The sequence below is a fragment of the Entelurus aequoreus genome, linkage group LG16, assembly GCF_033978785.1.
Source record: "Entelurus aequoreus isolate RoL-2023_Sb linkage group LG16, RoL_Eaeq_v1.1, whole genome shotgun sequence".
Taxonomy (NCBI): Eukaryota; Metazoa; Chordata; class Actinopteri; order Syngnathiformes; family Syngnathidae; genus Entelurus; species Entelurus aequoreus.
In genome coordinates, this window is record NC_084746.1 from 436,653 (window position 1) to 456,932 (window position 20,280).

The 20,280-nt window shown below is 40.2% G+C and overlaps 2 protein-coding genes across 4 annotated transcripts in view; both read right to left on the minus strand.

Moving 5' to 3' along the window:
* LOC133631464 (alanine aminotransferase 2-like) overlaps positions 1-19,211 on the minus strand; it is a 52,226-nt gene extending 33,015 nt beyond the window's left edge. Inside the window, exons 1-2 of one of the 3 annotated variants that reach the window (XM_062023667.1) lie at positions 18,982-19,211; positions 11,844-12,030 (exon numbers count right to left, since the gene is read on the minus strand). In XM_062023667.1, coding sequence (XP_061879651.1) covers positions 11,844-12,030; positions 18,982-19,046 — 252 coding nt within the window. In that variant the 5' untranslated portion in view covers positions 19,047-19,211. Of the gene's footprint in view, positions 1-11,843; positions 12,465-12,991; positions 13,049-18,981 lie in introns of those variants that run through there. The other 2 variants (XM_062023668.1, XM_062023666.1) reach the window with 2 other exon arrangements.
* On the minus strand, positions 16,285-18,975 carry fuz (fuzzy planar cell polarity protein). Its single transcript, XM_062023669.1, has one exon. It carries the CDS (start codon positions 18,605-18,607, stop codon positions 17,324-17,326), a length of 1,284 nt encoding a protein of 427 aa, XP_061879653.1. The 5' UTR covers positions 18,608-18,975; the 3' UTR covers positions 16,285-17,323.
* Positions 19,212-20,280: the final 1,069 nt, after the last annotated feature.

Genomic DNA, 20,280 nt, shown 5'->3' on the forward strand with positions numbered 1-20,280 from the left:
CCACAAAATGCCAGGCAACCATTTCCACATCAACAGCAAACAAATAGTCAACAACAGAAGGAGATAACGTCCGCAGGAACTTACCACATAGCGAAGGACATACACTATTTGATATGCAGCTCATTTTTTTTTACACTTATTGAAATATCTTGTGTGACATCATGCACAAAAGTGCACTTTATTTGTTTTAAACTATTGTAGTGGCGTTCTGTACAAAAAGTGCACTTTAATTGAGTGTCATCTTAGTGACATCATGCACAAAAGTGTAATTAAAGTTTGTGCGGGTCGGAGCAGCTGCGGCCGCTGGAGGCTGAGCAGGAAGTGATGAGTTGTGAAAAAGCAGGAGTGGCAGACACGTGTACAAACTAACATGGACGGGAGAAAAGGTGGGACTTTCACCAACATTCCCCCTCAAATCAAAAACAGCCTCAACGTTTACATTGCCTCATTGGTCACAGGAAGGAAGAGTATGAGCCAATGAAATGAGTGGTATGGCGTCACACCCCAAAGTCACACCAGGGTGTCACCTTGGCAGAGATGGAGGAATCTTTGGGCCTCTTCTGCTTGCTGACCTTCATCGTGGGTAAGTCAGTCATGCAAACATTGACACACTTGACTAAATGGCCTTTTTACTGCCAAAGCACTTCAACACAGGGTTTCCCACACATTCATTTATTTGTGGCGGCCCGCCACGAAAGAATTACGTCCGCCACAAATAAAAAAAAATGTAAAAATTAAAAAAAAAATTTTTTTTTTTTTTTTTTTTGTCCTGTCCAGCTTCTCAGGCAAATCATATAGTTGATGTAGATGATCATATAGTTGATGTAGATGATCATATAGTTGATGTAGATGATCATATAGTAGATGTAGATGATCATATAGTAGATGTAGATGATCATATAGTTGATGTAGATGATCATATAGTTGATGTAGATGATCATATAGTTGATGTAGATCAGGGGTGTCAAACTCATTTTAGATGGGGGGCCACATGGAGAAAAATCTACTCCCAAGTGGGCCGGACTGGTAAAATCACGGCACAATAACTTAAAAATAAAGACAACTTCAGATTGTTTTCTTTGTTTAAAAATAGAACAAGCACATTCTGAAAATGTACAAATCATAATGTTTTTTGTTGTTGTTTTTTTTTACAATTACATGTTGCGGCTAATGGTATTCTATCTTTATTTGTCGTTATTTATATTTTCTGAATAAATTATGTGATAATGTTCATCAATGTTCATCAACTCATTGGTGTTAATTTTCAATCTATCAAGATTTAAAAAAAATATCAAATTCAAATTACAGGATGTTATTTATGTAGTTTGATAATTTTCCTCGACTGATGTACTAACATGTGGTTTATTTTGTACATATGTAACATCATCTACAAATATACAAATAATTGCTATTGCGACATCCAGTGGAGACAATTAGAACAGCTGTTTCTTTCATTCCAAAATTTCAGGTTAATTTTATATACCTAGCAAACTCATCCCGCGGGCCGGATAAAACCTGTTCGCGGGCCTGATCCGGCCCTCGGGCCGTACGTTTGACACCCCTGATGTAGATGATCATATAGTAGATGTAGATGATCATATAGTAGATGTAGATGATCATATAGTTGATGTAGATGATCATATAGTTGATGTAGATGATCATATAGTAGATGTAGATGATCATATAGTAGATGTAGATGATCATATAGTAGATGTAGATGATCATATAGTTGATGTAGATGATCATATAGTAGATGTAGATGATCATATAGTAGATGTAGATGATCATATAGTAGATGTAGATGATCATATAGTAGATGTAGATGATCATATAGTTGATGTAGATGATCATATAGTTGATGTAGATGATCATATAGTTGATGTAGATGATCATATAGTTGATGTAGATGATCATATAGTAGATGTAGATGATCATATAGTAGATGTAGATGATCATATAGTAGATGTAGATGATCATATAGTAGATGTAGATGATCATATAGTTGATGTAGATGATCATATAGTTGATGTAGATGATCATATAGTTGATGTAGATGATCATATAGTAGATGTAGATGATCATATAGTTGATGTAGATGATCATATAGTAGATGTAGATGATCATATAGTTGATGTAGATGCCCATATCGGCTGTTCACATTTACTTTACAAAGTGTAGGATACTTCTCTTGTTGCCTTATTTGTATTTCACTTTATTAAATGTATTTCTATTAGAAACACAACATGTGTATACAACAAAGGGTGCAAAGTGTGCAGGCAGTAGGAAACACATGGTTAAGTGTAGGGAGTAAAACTGATGGCAGTCTAAAGTTCAACATTTTTGGAGCTCTTTGTTCAGTGGATCAGATGTTTGATGAAGCTCTGTGTCTATCTACCACCACTACTGTTTATTTCTTACTGACTGTGGCAGGACACCTCTGCCTCTGTTTCACTTTATGTTGCTGGTAAATAATATGCTTGTAGTAGTAGGCTAAAGTTAAATTATTTAGTATGCACTAATTAAAGGGGCAGAGCTTTGAGACATTTTAGCTTTTATATTTTATAAGATATATTTTTTGTAAGAACCACAATTAATAAATATATTTCAGTGAATAACTTATTGTTCAAATCTGTATATAAATATATACATAAAGTGTTGTAATTATATTGTAAAATGGATGGATGGACGTTTAAAACAAAACTGTTATTATTAATTAGTAAGTATACATTTTTTGAGCCTTTTTAGAGAAAATCAAATCATTGTAGTAAATTATGCAAATTACTCAATGATGTCATGGTGACCACACCATAGCCACGCTCCCACCACCACAGGTATCTTGGCAGTTTATGGGAAACACTTCAACATGTTCCAATACATTTACAAACCCAAAAGCAGCGAAGTTGTCAGGTTGTGTAAATGCTAAATAAAAAGAGAATACAACAAATCCTTTTCAACTTATATTCAATTGAATAGACTGCAAAGACAAGATATTTCATGTTCACACTAAGAAACTTTGTTCTTTTTTGCAAATATTAGCTCATTTGGAATTTGATACCTGCAACATGTTTCAAAAAAGCTGGCACAAGTGGCAAAAAAGACTGAGCAAGGAGTTCTCATCAAAGACTTATTTGGAACATGCTAACTGGGAACAGGCTAATTGGGAACAGGTGGGTGCCATGATTGGGTATAAAAGCAGCTTCCATGAAATGCTCAGTCATTCACAAACAAGGACGGGGCGAGGGTCACCACTTTGTCAACAAATGCCTGAGCAAATTGTTGAAGAACAACATTTCTCAAGCAGCTATTGCAAGGAATTGAGGGATTTCACCATCTACGCTCCGTAATATCATCAAAGGGTTCAGAGAATCTGGAGAAATCACTGCATGTAAGCGGCTGAGCCCGTGACCTTCCATCCCTCAGGCGGTACTGAATCAAAAACTGACATCAGTGTGTAAAGGATATCACCACATGGGCTGAGGAACACTTCAGAAAACCACTGTCAGTAACTACAGTTGGTCGCTACATCTGTAAGTGCAAGTTAAAACTCTCCTATGCAAAGCCAAAGACATTTATCAACAACACCCAGAAACGTCCAACAACATTTTCCAGACTGAAATAAAAAAATGACCACTGGTGAGGACACTGCTTCTAAAAATGTAAACGTTGAAAGACTAAACTATATTATTGTTTACACTTATTAGACTAGATGTTTACATTGTTACTTTTTAGGCATCACTGGTAAATTGTTCTTTTCAATATTTGCTTGAAACAGTAGATGTTCCTGCACAATTGTTTGCACTTAAAATATCCCTTTACAGTAATAAATAATAGAACATTTTAGTATTATGTGTGCGTTCAATTACAGTAAGCATGTTTATCCTAAACATTCGTGGCACTTCAATTTACACACTATAGCATTTTTACCAAGCTTTGTTTTGTTGTAGACATATACCACAATAATATTGTACTTTGATACCGTTGTTAATAAGAAATAGTAACATACTTGTCTTTAAATATATGTATAACTTTATTTTAGCCCTTCAAAAAAATGACATCATCATCCCAATATGTGGGGGAAACAGACAAATAAAACGTTTGTATTATTTTAATGACTTTTAGAGGGCCTTATATGCAGAATATATGAATGTGCAGACAAAAGACACTTTTCAGTGCTGCCAGAGTGCATGAAAAGATGGACAAAAAAGCCTTGTTGGTTATCAGTCCACTGGCCACGAGGACAAAACAAAAAGTAATGTGCAAAGTGCATGAGGACTTGTGAACTAGTGCGGCCTGGCTTTCTTTCAATGTTTCACACCTAGGACCAAAATAAACTAACTACAGTAATACACTTTTTTGTTTGCGTAATGTGGTAACAGGCATTATCTTCACATGTAATATTTACATCATTTACTCATTTGAAGCATTACGGCGAGTGCGTGCCATCAGCACAGAAGTCTCCTGCCATTTTCGTTTCGATACGTGAATCCAGTAGGATGGGCACATTTTTCCTAATTTTAAAGGTGGCGCTAGAGAGCCAATTTTGAAATTTCATTTTCAAGACACCCTAAATATAACATTTTTTGTCATACCTGACGCGCTTGCAAAATATGGGGAGTTTTCGTGCATATTAAGCGCCTCAAAAAGGCGTCCAAAGCGGCGGCATAATAATAATAATAATAATAATAATTAACAAAGAAATTTCAATAGGGCCCTTGCAGTGCTCTGCATCGCACCTGTGGTGCTTGCTCCACTGCTCAACCTTAATAATAATGGCAGACGTCATGAGGCCTAAAAACAATTACTTTGGGACTAATGAGGATCCAGAACCTTTTATTTTGAGCCTGAATATACGGAGGACGAGCTGCAAGTTTTAGACCCTGAGTTATAAGCAGGTTCAGCTTTAATGCTAAACATCATGTAGCAGAATTGCTAAGTGCTAAACAAGTAGTACAAACAACGAACACAATGAAACAATCACTTACTGTACAATGTCTGCTCTCACTGGGGGGCCAACTAATGGGGTGTTTAAAGTAGGGCTGCAACTAACAACTAATTTGATAATCGATTAATCTGTCGATTATTACTTTGATTAATCGATTAATAATCGGATAAAAGAGACAAGCTACATTTCTATCCTTTCCAGTATTTTATTGAAAAAAACAGCATACTGGCACCATACTTATTTTGATTATTGTTTCTCAGCTGTTTGTAAATGTTGCAGTTTATAAATAAAGGTTTATAAAAAAAAATTAAATTTAAAAATTTTTAAAAAGTAGCCTCTGCGCATGCGCATAGCATAGATCCAACAAATCGATGACTAAATTAATCGTCAGCTATTTTTATAATCGATTTAATGGATTAGTTGTTGCAGCCCTAGTTTAGAGTATATATTTCAGCACAAGGCTTATACTCCCCATTTAGAAGAGGTTAAAAAAGCGTGTGCAAACCAGGGTCTTCTCGTGTCTTTCTTGCCACGTCTTTGGGTCTAAATTGGATTTCAAAGATGACCATCTTCTTGGTGCATGGCCACAACCTGTCGTCAAGTCTTCTGTTTAATTCAAATTGCATGTTTACATAATTGTTAATATTCATTATTTTTCATGTGTGGACTGATAAGACTACATGGCTAATGTAGAGGTGTATTGTTTTGCCAAAACTACATTTCACAAGATCCAGACCACCAGTAAAGTTGACTAAATTGTAGAGCGGAATGATTATGGAAAAAAATAAGAATCCCGATTATTTTGATTGATATTGTAATCACAAGTGATTACACAATTATTCATTCATTTGAAAATAAAAGTATTTATTGTACCACCAAAACTTAAATATTAAAGGTGAGGGGAATTATCGATTTTTTAGATGCATTCCAATTCAGACAGGGACGATTGTAAAATTGATTAGTAAACGTCAATAATCGAAATTCTATCTGAGCAGCTCCTTTAGTTTAGGGCACTTATGTTCCAGTTATGCACACATTTCCATTCATTTAATAAATGTGACGGGAATTAATTCAAAATAAATCAAATTAAAATGAATCAATAAACTGTTTCTTATTACAAACGCACGGTTTTTAGAAGTTGCAATTGACAAACGCTTATTTAGTCAAATGAAAATAAATGTAAAACTGGATTAATATACATAATTTAAAGATGCATCAATATTACATTTTGAATGGAATCATAGCCCCTGAATCAAGTTAAAATTGTGAGGTGCCCAAAAATGCCCACCTCTATTAAATGTAACAGATATAAATTGGTAACGAATAAACATAAGTAAAATAATAATAGTAATAACGATACATTTAAATAACAACAGAAATATAAAAAAACAACAATAAAATTCAGTTTTTCTCTTTTTGTTTTTAATGAAGTTGTTTACCTAGGACACTTATTTCACCACATAGAGTGTCAAATATTATATTATATTAATTCAATGCAAAAATCCTCACATTTATTGATGCAATACATCTTTGGACAATTTTGACCAACATTTTAGGTCAAAGCCTAATAATTGTGTAAGTGCTTTAAGTACTTTTTTCAAACCTTTATTTTGTTAGCGCAGTCAGACTGGATGTGGCACACCAGGCTATTATTGTGAAGTGTGCTGTGCTTGATGGATAAAGAAAGGACTCACCGGGGTGTGGCCACAGCTGCTGTCCTCCTGTTTGTACATGAATGTTTCATCCATGATGTCGTTCACAACAACACAAGCAGATGAGATGTATGGATTGTTCTTGCTCGCTTGGCTTCGGAGTTTAGTCTCTGTTTCAAATGACTGTCTCGACTTTGTTTAGTTTAGGAAGTATTTTAGCTGAATAAGCACATTAGTTTCCCCAGCAAACGTTACTTCTCCTGGCAATGACAACATTCCAGTCACATTTATGTCATTTTCCCTGATATCATTTTGCCTGTATCAGCGGATTCTGTTTTATTGGCCAATTATGTGACTACGTCCGCAGTTACTTCAACCTGGAAATCATATGCCTCATTTTTTTGCTGAGTTTAGCGATTATTGATTAGCGCTCTGTCAAAAAAGTAGTATGAGATATTTGGGCGTACTTTCAAAGGTTTAGAGGCAAATAAGCAATCATGGAATAAAGATTTAAAATGAAATGGAGTGGGTTTTTACATTCTCAAGAAAAATATTTAAAAAAAAGATTAAAACAATTTCTCATCACCTGGGTGTTGTTACATTGGTACATTGTGTGGTACAGTGGTACATTCCACCACTGTATACAGTTGTGGAATGAACACATTATTATGCCTAATTTTGTTGTGATGCCCCGCTGGATGCATTAAACAATGTAACAAGCTTTTCCAAAATAAATCAACTCAAGTTATGGAAAGAAATGCCAACATGGCACTGCCATATTTATTATTGAAGTCACAAAGTGCATTATTTTTTTTTAACATGCCTCAAAACAGCAGCTTGGAATTTGGGACATGCTCTCCCTGAGAGAGCATGAAGAAGTTGAGGTGGGCGGGGTTGGGGGGGGTGCGGGGTTTGGGCGTAGCGGGGGTGTATATTGTAGCGTCCCGGAAGAGTTAGTGCTGCAAGGGGTTGTGGGTATTAGTTCTGTTGTGTTTATGTTGTGTTACGGTGCGGATGTTCTCCCGAAATGTGTTTGTCATTCTTGTTTGGTGTGGGTTCACAGTGTGGCGCATATTTGTAACAGTGTTAAACTTGTTTATACGGCTACCCTCAGTGTGACCTGTATGGCTGTTGACCAAGTATGCCTTGCATTCACTTGTGTGTGTGAAAAGCCGTAGATATTATGTGATCGGGCCGGCACGCAAAGGCAGTGCCTTTAAGGTTTATTGGCGCTCTGTACTTCTCCCTACGGCCGTGTACACAGCGGCCTTTTAAAAAGTCATACATTTTACTTTTTCAAACCGATACCGATCATTTTGAAACTGATACCGATAATTTGCGATTACAGGTATATGCGTTAAAATGTAATATCGGAAATTATCGGTATCGGTTTTTTTATTATCGGTATCGGGTTTTTTTTTGTTTTGTTTTGGGGTTTGTTTTTTTTTAAATTAAATCCACATAAAAAACACAAGATACACTTACAATTAGTGCACCAACCCAAAAAACCTCCCTCCCCCATTCACACTCATTCACACAAAAGGGTTGTTTCTTTCTGTTATTAATATTCTGCTTCCTACATTATATATCAATATATATCAATACAGTCTGCAAGGAATACAGTCCGTAAGCACACATGATTGTGCGTGCTGCTGCTCCACTAATAGTACTAACCTTTAACACTTCATTTTACTAATTTTCATTCATTACTAGTTTCTATGTAACTGTTTTTATATTGTTGTACTTTCTTTTTTATTCAAGAAAATGTTTTTAATTTATTTATCTTATTTTACTAATTTTTTTAAAAAGTACCTTATCTTCACCATACCTGGTTGTCCAAATTAGGCATAATAATGTGTTAATTCCACAACTGCATATATCGGTTGATATCGGTATCGGTTGATATCGGTATCGGTAATTAAAGAGTTGGACAATATCGGAATATCGGCAAAAAGCCATTATCGGACATCCCTATTTGCGATATTACATTTTAAAGCATTTATGGGCCGATAACATCGGCAGTCTGATATTATCGGACATCCCTAGTAAGAACACAACTTACTTAACACTAAAAAGTGAAATATGAAGATTGCATGATGGCCAAAGCTAAAGCAGGTGCACTGCAACACACAAACTAACAGTAACCCTGTAGTGAGCGACCTCATAACGGCTGCAGCTAAAGCAGGTGCACTGCAACACACAAACTAACAGCAACCCTGTAGTGAGCGACCTCATAACGGCTGCAGCTAAAGCAGGTGCACTGCAACACACAAACTAACAGTAACCCTGTAGTGAGCGACCTCATAACGGCTGCAGCTAAAGCAGGTGCACTGCAACACACAAACTAACAGCAACCCTGTAGTGAGCGACCTCATAACGGCTGCAGCTAAAGCAGGTGCACTGCAACACACAAACTAACAGCAACCCTGTAGTGAGCGACCTCATAACGGCTGCAGCTAAAGCAGGTGCACTGCAACACACAAACTAACAGCAACCCTGTAGTGAGCGACCTCATAACGGCTGCAGCTAAAGCAGGTGCACTGCAACACACAAACTAACAGCAACCCTGTAGTGAGCGACCTCATAACGGCTGCAGCTAAAGCAGGTGCACTGCAACACACAAACTAACAGTAACCCTGTAGTGAGCGACCTCATAACGGCTGCAGCTAAAGCAGGTGCACTGCAACACACAAACTAACAGCAACCCTGCAGTGAGCGACCTCATAACGGCTGCAGCTAAAGCAGGTGCACTGCAACACACAAACTAACAGCAACCCTGCAATGAGCGACCTCATAACGGCTGCATTTTTCAAGTTTCATACTGTTTGAAACAAAGGAGCAAAAATAAATACTTGTGATTTCAATATTCATCAAAATAATCGTGTTTATCAGTTTGGCCATAATTTTGCAGCCCTATTTAGTTGTGTGAGAAGACTTCTGTGCTCTGGTTCCCATGGCAACCAAACGCCATTTTAACTGAATCCAAATAGTCAGGGAGTGTTGATGCTTTGAGAAAGACGCCTGGCAGACAAAGACTGAGGAAGGATCTTCAGATCTTTGGGTACCTGCTGGTTCAACTACAGGCTGGGCCCAAATAATGTAGTGGATATTTGCTTTTTCACCTTGTACTGCAATGTGTATACCAGCCTGCCACATCTACACCAACAGAGCAAGAAAACACTTCTACTATCTCTCCATAAACACAAGTACTATGTGAAGAACGATGAAACGTAAGGCTGACGGGTGTTAAAAAGAGGCTCAAACCTCAATGATTAACTAACAGATAGACTTTGCCAAGAGGATACATGTGCAACGGGCCAAGTGATAGTAAACACAACCACTTGTCTTAGTGGATTCTTGAAGTGGCAATGGTATTCAGTCAGAAGCTTTTAGCCTGTGGTAAATACTCCTCTTCCATTTGCACCACAGTGATGACAGAAGGAGCGGCAGTTGGGAAAACATTCAGGTGGCATATGCAGCACTAGATGATGACTTGTAGGTCAAAAGTTCATTATTAGGTACAGTACGACCTGCACAAGCTTATATATACATATATATATATAGGTCCATCCAAAAACTTCCATAATAGACAGCAAACCAAAATAACGAGACAATACTGTCACATTAGTGCAGGGGTGTCAAAGTCAAGGCCCGCAAATCAATGATCTACAGACCCTGGAATGATATTTGATTAGTATTAGAAGCGGCCCGCAGGCCACAGTCACCTGCTGCTGTTTTGCACGCACCAATACTTCATCGGTGTTGGTGCTAGGAATTTTCAAAACGGGGTCCCAGGGACACCATCAAGTCATAAAAATGGGGTCCCACAGTAAATTTTTGGGCTCCTACTTTTTTGTAATGTTTTAAAAAGAAATGATAAATGTATGCATTATCCTGTTATATCTCACATTCTATATTGTGTTTTGGAAAAAGGTTGTCATAAACGTTACTTAAGTCATTAAAAAAAATTATACAAAAGAAACAATGTTTTATGCATATGTAAATGTATTCAGTTATAAATAATCATTCACTTTCTTCTTTCCTTCATGGATCTAAACTTTACTGCTGCAGGTATTTGTTTTTATATTTGTATTGTAATATTTTCAGAATGTGTTTGTTCTACACTGCAAAAAGTCAGTGTTCAAAAACAAGGGGAAAAAAATACAAAAATGAGGGGTATTTTATTTGAACTAAGCAAAATGATCTGCTAATAGAACAAAAAAAATTGGCTTGTCAAGACTTTCCAAAACAAGTAAAATTAGCTAACCTCAATGAAATACCTTAAAATAAGTACATTCTCACTAATAACAACAGTACTACTATATGAGTACGTATTTTCTATTTCTTCATTGAAAATAAAACGGCAACATTTGGCTGTCACCTGTTTTAATATGAGACACAATTGTGTCAAAGTCATGATTTTTTTTTTTTTTTTTACATGCTTGAAATAAGAAATTCTTGCTTTAAAAAAGTAGTTTTATACTTGTGAGTGTTGATGACACAGCTTTGCAACACTTGATATTCTAGTTTTAAACATGTTTTACTCAATATAGCTCATCAAATCTCAGCAACAAGCTGTAATATCTTACTGAGATCATTTAGGACCAAAACACTTAAAACAAGTAAAACACTCTAACATAAAATCTGCTTAGTGAGAAGAATGATCTTATCAGACAGAAAATAAGCAAATATCACCCTTATTTGAGATATTTCATCTTACTTAGATTTCACTTTTTGCAGTGTATTTATGGCCAAAGTTAGACAAAGAAAACAATCCCAATTTGTCTTTATTTTTTAGTTTTAGTGCCATGATTTTATGATAGCGTGCATGTGGCCCCTGACCCCCAGCTTTATTTTTTAGTTTTAGTGCCATGATTTTATGATAGCGTGCATGTGGCCCCTGACCCCCAGCTTTAGTGACATGCAAACATGTTGATCTTGTATGGATGCCATAGTGGCTACAGCAGGTGTACCTAATGAAGTGGGCATGAATATGCCTCCAGTTTAGTCCTAAATCACTCTTGTTGTCATATAGACAATCTTTGATGAGCATGTCAAACTTCACAGCGATCCTGACATATAAAAGGACACTTTTTAATTCTAAATGAATGTATGACTTCCTTATTTCAGCACAGCACCAAGTATTGGAACAGTCTTGAGCGTACTAACATGAGAGTTGTGTTTGCAATTGTAGCTGCAAAGTACTCCAAAACAATGACAAAAGAAGGATAAAAGTGATCATTGCTCACCTCAGAGAGCTCCTTCTCCAGCTCCACGGCCCGCTGCACGATGGGGCCCCGCACGGCGTATTCCACCATCTTCACGGTGGGGTTCATGGTGTCGATGGTCAACACTTTGCCCCGGGGCGACGCGCCGTTCTCGGTCACGCTCTCCTTCGGCAGCCCGCATCGCGTGGAGCTCAGGCCGGCCATGGCTCTGGCGGACAGATGGGGAGAGGTCAGTGAACGCACCACGGCAACACCTCCACAACAACCGCGGCTAATGGCTAGCGTGTCTCCCCGTCCTCGGCTCCAGCTCAAGCGGACAAGTTTGCCGGGCGAGAGGCAGCCTATCCTCGCTGCTGACATTTTTGTTTGCAAGAGTTATTTGGAATTTCGAAGAAAGTTCAAGTAAGCTGAGCAAGTTCAGCCTTCACGGTCAAATCAGCGTAGATCTTTGGACTTTAGTCTGGCTGAAAGTACAACCTGGGTCCAAAAGAGGGAGGCGAGACCCCGACAAGACACGTCAATTTCCAAGAAACTTCCCAGCATCCAGTGTCGGCTTTGGGGGGAACAAGGGGGGGATTGGCAATACACATGGCAACCTATCCTTACCCCACCCCCTCTTTTATGTGTGGACCCCGCAGTTATAGTCCTCCCCTTCCACACAGTATCCAACGTTATAGTCCCCCCCTTCCACACAGTATCCAACTTTATAGTCCCCCCCTTTGCACACAGTATCCAACGTTATAGTCCCCCCTTCCACACAGTATCCAACGTTATAGTCCTCCCCTTGCACACAGTATCCAACTTTATAGTCCTCCCCTTCCACACAGTATCCAACTTTATAGTCCCCCCTTTGCACACAGTATCCAACTTTATAGTCCCCCCCTTTGCACACAGTATCCAACTTTATAGTCCTCCCCTTCCACACAGTATCCAACTTTATAGTCCCCCCTTTGCACACAGTATCCAACTTTATAGTCCCCCCCTTTGCACACAGTATCCAACTTTATAGTCCTCCCCTTCCACACAGTATCCAACTTTATAGTCCCCCCTTTGCACACAGTATCCAACTTTATAGTCCTCCCCTTGCACAGTCCCCAACGTTATAGTCCTCCCCTTCCTCACAGTATCCAATGTTATAGTCCTCCCCTTCCACACAGTATCCAACGCACCAAGCTTGGGTCCTGCACAAGTTATTGGCCCTGGACGTGGGGGTCTGGATCATACCAACACAGTCAATGCACTAAAGAGTGTGATGCATAATAGACATACATGGATGCTCCTCCTATTTAGTTGAAAAGCAGACTTTGCACCCCGCAAATGAAAGCCTTTTATTGCTTTAATGACTTGCTTCCTTGCAAGGGCGCTCCTAACGTGTCAAGACTCAGAGGGCACCACATGAGATTTTCCAATTGGGTTTAGGCCAGGGCTCTGCTTAAGTCAAACTTTGCAAGTAAGTAAGTACATTTTATTCACAAAGCGCTGTACAAAACATAGGTGAAGTAAAACAACAATTCAATTTAAAACAACAGGGGCAACATCATAAAAAGGATACAAAGTGGATTAAAAATGAAAGTTAAAAGATGCATTAACTAAAAGCTTTACTAAAAAGAGAAGTTTTCAAATGTTTCTTCAAAGTGTCAACACCATGCAACTGAAGAGTAGGAGCATAGCAAGTCAGTGATGTACTGAGGGGCCCCACCATGCAACTGAAGAGTAGGGGCATAACAAGTCAGTGATGTACTGAGGGGCCCCACCATGTAACTGAAGAGTAAGGGCATAACAAGTCAGTGATGTACTGAGGGGCCCCACCATGCAACTGAAGAGTAGGGGCATAACAAGTCAGTGATGTACTGAGGGGCCCCACCATGCAACTGAAGAGTAGGAGCATAACAAGTCAGTGATGTACTGAGGGGCCCCACCATGTAACTGAAGAGTAAGGGCATAACAAGTCAGTGATGTACTGAGGGGCCCCACCATGCAACTGAAGAGTAGGGGCATAACAAGTCAGTGATGTACTGAGGGGCCCCACCATGCAACTGAAGAGTAGGGGCATAACAAGTCAGTGATGTACTGAGGGGCCCCACCATGTAACTGAAGAGTAAGGGCATAACAAGTCAGTGATGTACTGAGGGGCCCCACCATGCAACTGAAGAGTAGGGGCATAACAAGTCAGTGATGTACTGAGGGGCCCACCATGCAACTGAAGAGTAGGGGCATAACAAGTCAGTGATGTACTGAGGGGCCCCACCATGCAACTGAAGAGTAGGAGCATAACAAGTCAGTGATGTACTGAGGGGCCCCACCATGCAACTGAAGAGTAGGGGCATAACAAGTCAGTGATGTACTGAGGGGCCCCACCATGCAACTGAAGAGTAGGAGCATAACAAGTCAGTGATGTACTGAGGGGCCCCACCATGCAACTGAAGAGTAGGAGCATAACAAGTCAGTGATGTACTGAGGGGCCCCACCATGCAACTGAAGAGTAGGGGCATAATAATCAATAAAGGTCTATCTATCTATCTATAGCAAGTCAGTGATGTACTGAGGGGCCCCACCATGCACCTGAAGAGTAGGGGCATAATAATCAAGTACTATCTATCTATAGCAAGTCAGTGATGTACTGAGGGGCCCCACCATGCAATGCACGGAATGTCAGGACTAAAATGTTAAACTCAATGTGGAATTTAACTGGAAGCCAATGAAGACTGGATCAAACGGGGGTGACATGGACGGTTCTGGTCTAAAGTCTGGCAGCTGCATTTTGTAGCGTCTGAAGTCTCGTTAGCACTGACTTGTTGAAAAGGGTGAAGAGAGAATTGCAACAGTCAAAGCGAGATGAAATGAACGTGTGGATGATCATTTCCAGATCCAATTTGGACAACAAATTTCTCACTTTAGAAATATTTCTGAGATGATAAAAAGAGTTTTTGGTCAGGTGACCACAGAGACCCTCCAAAGACTTGGACTGATCCAACACAAGTCCAAGGTTTCTGAGGAACTTTTAACAGATGCACCAAAGGACTTCTTGATCAGGGGGATCTTTTTATCGGGGGCAAAACCCATCCTATCTTTAGGACCGTTCCAATCAAGTCGCGAGAAGAAAATGTTTACAAAATGTCCCAGCTTGAGTAAGACAAAGTTCTAGACATGTAGACTTGCGGACAATTAGCTGTCAATACCTCTTGCCATGTTTTTACAACTAATCCTGCTGTAACTTGACACACATGCTGATGCAGGAATAATAAGTTACACTAGGTGGTTTTTAGAAATCTCAAGTCATGGTGGTCAAACTTTGGGGTTAAAAAAACAGTGCCACCACATGGTGTATTATCCAGAAGATGAATAGAACAGAAAACAGTCAGTGCAAGAATAAGAGTCAGCTCACACAATGACAGACAGATTATCAAGGTGGCCCTTGCAATAAGACACATCAGGAGCATTTATGTAAGGCAAGTCAATGTGTATACTGCCAACACGTGCCTTAATAAAGCTTTAATATAAAAGATCAAAAGGAGGAAACGGAGCAAAGAAAACAAGAGGCAATATTTCAGTTAGTTCTCTTTAAAAATGCCCAAAAAAATAAATAGGCAGCATAGTTGACATTGTCATTCACCTTAACAGAAATGCTGGTCATAGAGAAACATTTCTTAGCAGATACAATTGAAAAAATGGTGCAATTAGAACTGAGCATGATCATCTTTCCAAAGGTACATTTATTTGTTTTGTGCAAATGTACCTGAGTCATGCATTTTCATTCTATTATAGTTCCAGTGCTCAACACATGATGTCTTAGAGTTAAACAACTTGCACTGAGCCTAGTCTATAAAATCCGCTACACCTCCCTGATACCGAAGTACATGTCAAACTACTTCCTTAACGTAAATGACCGCCATAACCACAACACCAGGGGGAGCTCCACTAACCACGTTAAACCCAGATTCCCAACTAACAAAGGTCTTAACTCATTCTCTTTCTATGCCACATCAATGTGGAATGCGCTCCCAACAGGTATAAAAGAAAGGGCATCTCTATCCTCCTTCAAAACCGCAATAAAAGTTCACCTCCAGGCAGCTACAACCCTAAACTAACACCCTCCCAGGATTGTTAATAATCAAATGTAAACAATCAAATGCAGATACTTTTTCTTGTGCCTTCTGATCTCTCTCTCTCTCTCTCTCTATGTCCACTACTTGATGTCCATATCCTCCCCCCCCCCCTCCACACCCCTGATTGTAAATAATGTAAATAATTCAATGTGATTATCTTGTGTGATGACTGTATTATGATGATAGTATATATGATAGTATATATCTGTATCATGAATCAATTTAAGTGGACCCCGACTTAAACAAGTTGAAAAACTTATTGGGGTGTTACCATTTAGTGGTCAATTGTACGGAATATGTACTTAACTGTGCAACCTACTAATAAAAGTCTCAATCAATCAATCAATTAGGTCTGGGCGATATGGCCGAAAAATAAAATCTCATAATTGTTAGAAAACATTCAAATACAAATGATAGAGACAATTCAAAAAAAAGTTTTTCTTTTATTTGATCAAAAACTAGTGAATTGAAAGGGCAATGAATACACTGTAACTTACTCTTAACAAAATTCAAATTTGTATAATGTTGCTTTTTCTATACCACATATAAATTGTACTTTTCATGCAAATATTTTCAAATAACTAAACAGGAGCTTTCTCTGGGAGGCAACACTTCTGTCTTGAATAAAAACACTTCTGTAAACAAAAATGTACAATTGTACATTGCATGCAAATGAATCATTTCCAACATTTAAGATTAATAGTGACAACTTCAAGCATCTGTGTTGATTAAAATACTTCTGTTCACAAAAATATGTTGCACATTGGATGCAAATAAACTCCAATAAACAGTAACAGAAATCAGATCAGTACAGTGCAAATGTAAAACTTTTGTCTTGAATAAAATAATTATGTAAATAAAAATGTAGTATTGTACATCATATGCAAATAAAAGATCCAGGAAAACATTAGGATGACTATAGTTTTAGTAAGTGGGCTCCTTGTTAGTGTGTACTGATGTTTAAGACAATGTATTGCACATGTAATAGATATCACTATATTGATGATTGAATGTGGAATCATTCCGTGAGAGCTTTGCAGCAGCACACGCACGTACGAGCTGTCTGGTTTGGATGTGCAGAACAACTTCTTTAGTGATTCTTTTGTTTTCTAGTAGCATCATACATGGTACCTTGTGTCAATGATGCCACCTAAGAACGCTGCCCTTTAGCCAAGTAAATAAGAGAGCGGGCGAGGACTACGGAAGCTCATGGGGGCAAAAAGTATACCGGAGGAAGAGGGGAAAAACATTGATTTTTCATTTTTTAAATCGTCTGCAACAAAAAACTTGAACTCATTGATATATCGCCCACACCTGGATTCTCTATAACAAAAGAGAAGTGAGAAGTGTAAAAAATAAGGCACTTTTTGGCCTTGGTCTTGGTAAAAGCCATCATTAGAAGAAAGTAGATGTGGTTATGGAAGCGAGTGTGTGTGCGGCGACAGTGTGCAGGGCAAAGGTGGGCACCGCCAGAGGGAAGAGCAGGAAAAGCTGATGTTGTGGCGTCTGAAGTCCAAAGCTTTTACACTCGTCTGTGACCAAATAGCACTGCAGTGGCTGGTGGGAGAGTCCATGTACTAAGTCCTCTGTGTGGGCTCCCTCCTCCTTCTCCTCTTTTGGGGGACTTGCTTCCCCCTGCTCGAAGTAGCGCGTCATGCAAAGGATGTAGAAGAGCTTCAGGAGTTCCCAGCAGCGTGTTTTGGAGGGTAAAGCGGGATCATCTTGCAGGTGAGGACACAACGGGTGCAGCACGCTGGAGACCGAGCGGTGGTTCTCGCGGTTGATGAGGAGAAAGGCTAAGACATCCGGCCGTAAAGATACGGACGGCGGGAGGCAGCGCTCCCCGACGGCAAGGCAATTTCTCAAGATGTCCACCAGGGGCGACCAAAAGCGACCCACCAGGCCGCTCTCAGCGTGGTGTAGGGAGGGCGTGGGCCCGCACAGCACGCACACGTCAGCACCGGGCAGCAGCTGGAAGCGGAGCAGGCGGTGTGCCACGGTGGGGCTGCCTTGAGGGAGAAACACGGGGTAGTCACAGGAGGTGGACGCAGAGTCCGAGAGAGATCGCATCAACGCGGAGAGAAGCACTATCTCCTGCGGGGCCAGGCGCCACCACATTTCCGTGGCGGCCGCGACCCGCCCGTGAACAAGGAGGCAGCCGAACTCGCTGTCCGCGGCCGCGGCGAAGCCCTGCACGGCCTCCTGAAGGAGCGGCGGCTGCGGCGGCAGCAGGCAGTCGCTGCAGTGCGTCAGCAGGCCCATGACGCCGTCCCGCCGGTCCTCCAGCAGCTCATCGATGAGGCCGAAGCAGGCGCGCAGGTCCTTCTTGAGTCGCTCCACGTTCCTCACTTGGGCCAACTCGTCCTGGCCCAGCACCATCACCATGCAGCTCCACACGTTCTCCAGGAGGCGCTGGAGATGCACCGGCTCCCCTTTACTGCTGCCCGCTTGGTGGCCTGCGCTGGTGGCGATGAGCATCACGCTGTCCTGGAAGACTCGCCACACCACTTTTCCACCTCCTTCAGTCTCACAGCTGGACAGCAGCACGCCGTGGCCACTCCCAAACATGTGCACCCCATTCAGGGAGCCAATGATGGAGAAGGGGAGCTGCCTGGAGGCCCCCCTGGTAAAAAGGGGAACCCCGCTGCTGGCTGTGAGGCACACCAGCTGTACGACCATTGACTTCTTTACTCCAAGGCTAAATGAGCAATGTTGCTAGTGTGTTAGCTCCTAAATGTTGCTAGTGTGTTAGCTCCTAAATGTTGCGAGTGTGTTAGCTCCTAAATGTTGCTAGTGTGTTAGCTCCTAAATGTTGCGAGTGTGTTAGCTCCTAAATGTTGCGAGTGTGTTAGCTCCTCATTCATTGGCGGGATAAGCGCGGGCGGGAACCCAGTTAGCGTTAGCATTAGCGGCTAGCAACAACCTCAATAAGACAAAAGTGCTGATTGTGACCCAGAAGGAGGCCAGTTTGTATCTGCGGGAATAAGATGCTGGTTTAATGCGGCCAGCTGCTATCTGCGGGAATAAGATGCTGGTTTAAGGCGGCAGGTTACCGTCGTTTCCACGGCAACACGCTCCCATGATTCACTTCTTCGACCGGCGGCGGAGAGCGCTTCATTAGGCCGCTCCAAACAAGCACGACAGCCGGCCGACGTCAGTTAGGCGCCTCGAGTAAACTCTCCAGTTTATAGTCTGTTGCTTTTTGATCTTATCTGACGCCGAACATCACTTTTACTCGCTTCTCCTTTTTTCCTCTTCTTCTCTTTTAATGGCGGTTGGCAAGCAACCTTGTGGTGCGCATTACCGCCACCTAGTGATGTGGAGTGTGGATCAACATTATGTTGGGGTATGGTTTTGTTTTTTTCATAAAGAAATACAATCATGTGTGCTTACGGACTGTATCCCTGCAGACTGTATTAATATATATTGATATATAATGTAGGAACCAGAAATAATAACAGAAAGAAACAACCCTTTTGTGTGAATGAGTGTGAATGGGGGAGGGAGGTTTTTTGGGTCGGCGCACTAATTGTATCTTGTGTTTTTTATGTTGATTTAATTTTTAAAAAAATTAAATTTCTTGTGCGGCCCGGTACCAATCGATCCACGGACCGGTAGTTGGGGACCACTGCCCTACATGCTCCAAATTCAACCTTAATACATCACCCTAACCTTCTCTTTCACTAACGTATCTTTCATTATTTCCTCACATCTATTATATTTCCCACACTGCATTATTACACACGATTTAATTCCAATAATCACAAAGGTGTGTATTTAATTCCAATAATCACAAAGGTGTGTATTTCATTCCAATAATCACAAAGGTGTGTATTATGTTTCCCTGGTAATTGCAAGTAGCTATTGAGATCTGTATGTCCTGACCTCATTCTTGTCCTTCCTCTTATTACTCCTACACTCCTTTGGACTTTGTAATATTGGCTTACCCTTTGTTTCTTTATTATGGGCCTGCTGCAAAGTTACTATGACTGTTCATTTTGTAACTATACTTTTCACTTCTGCTTGACTGTGATTGATTTCCATGTTTATTTCAGTTTTAGTTGTTGCTTGCTTTGCATACTTATCTGCTATTTTGTTACCTTCAAAGGCAGTAATGAGTCATCAGGACCAGCAAGAACTTCTCTGCTGGCCTAACATAACCACAAATCATCATCATAATTAAAGATAAAAGTCATTTTTTATTGACTTTCCCTAAATATGTAAAAGTATTCATATTGTCTTCATGTCATATTATGCTCCTTCCAGTGCTGTTGTTTTTACTTTGACTTTCTGTCCAATCACAATTCTAGCTAGTTTATGTTGCCATGCTGTACCAAATCTGCCTTCAGAAT

Coding starts and splice junctions, on each gene's coding strand:
- fuz (XM_062023669.1), bottom strand. CDS start 18,607: ATGGTCGTACAGCTGGTGTGCCTCACAGCCAGCAGCGGGGTTCCCCTT.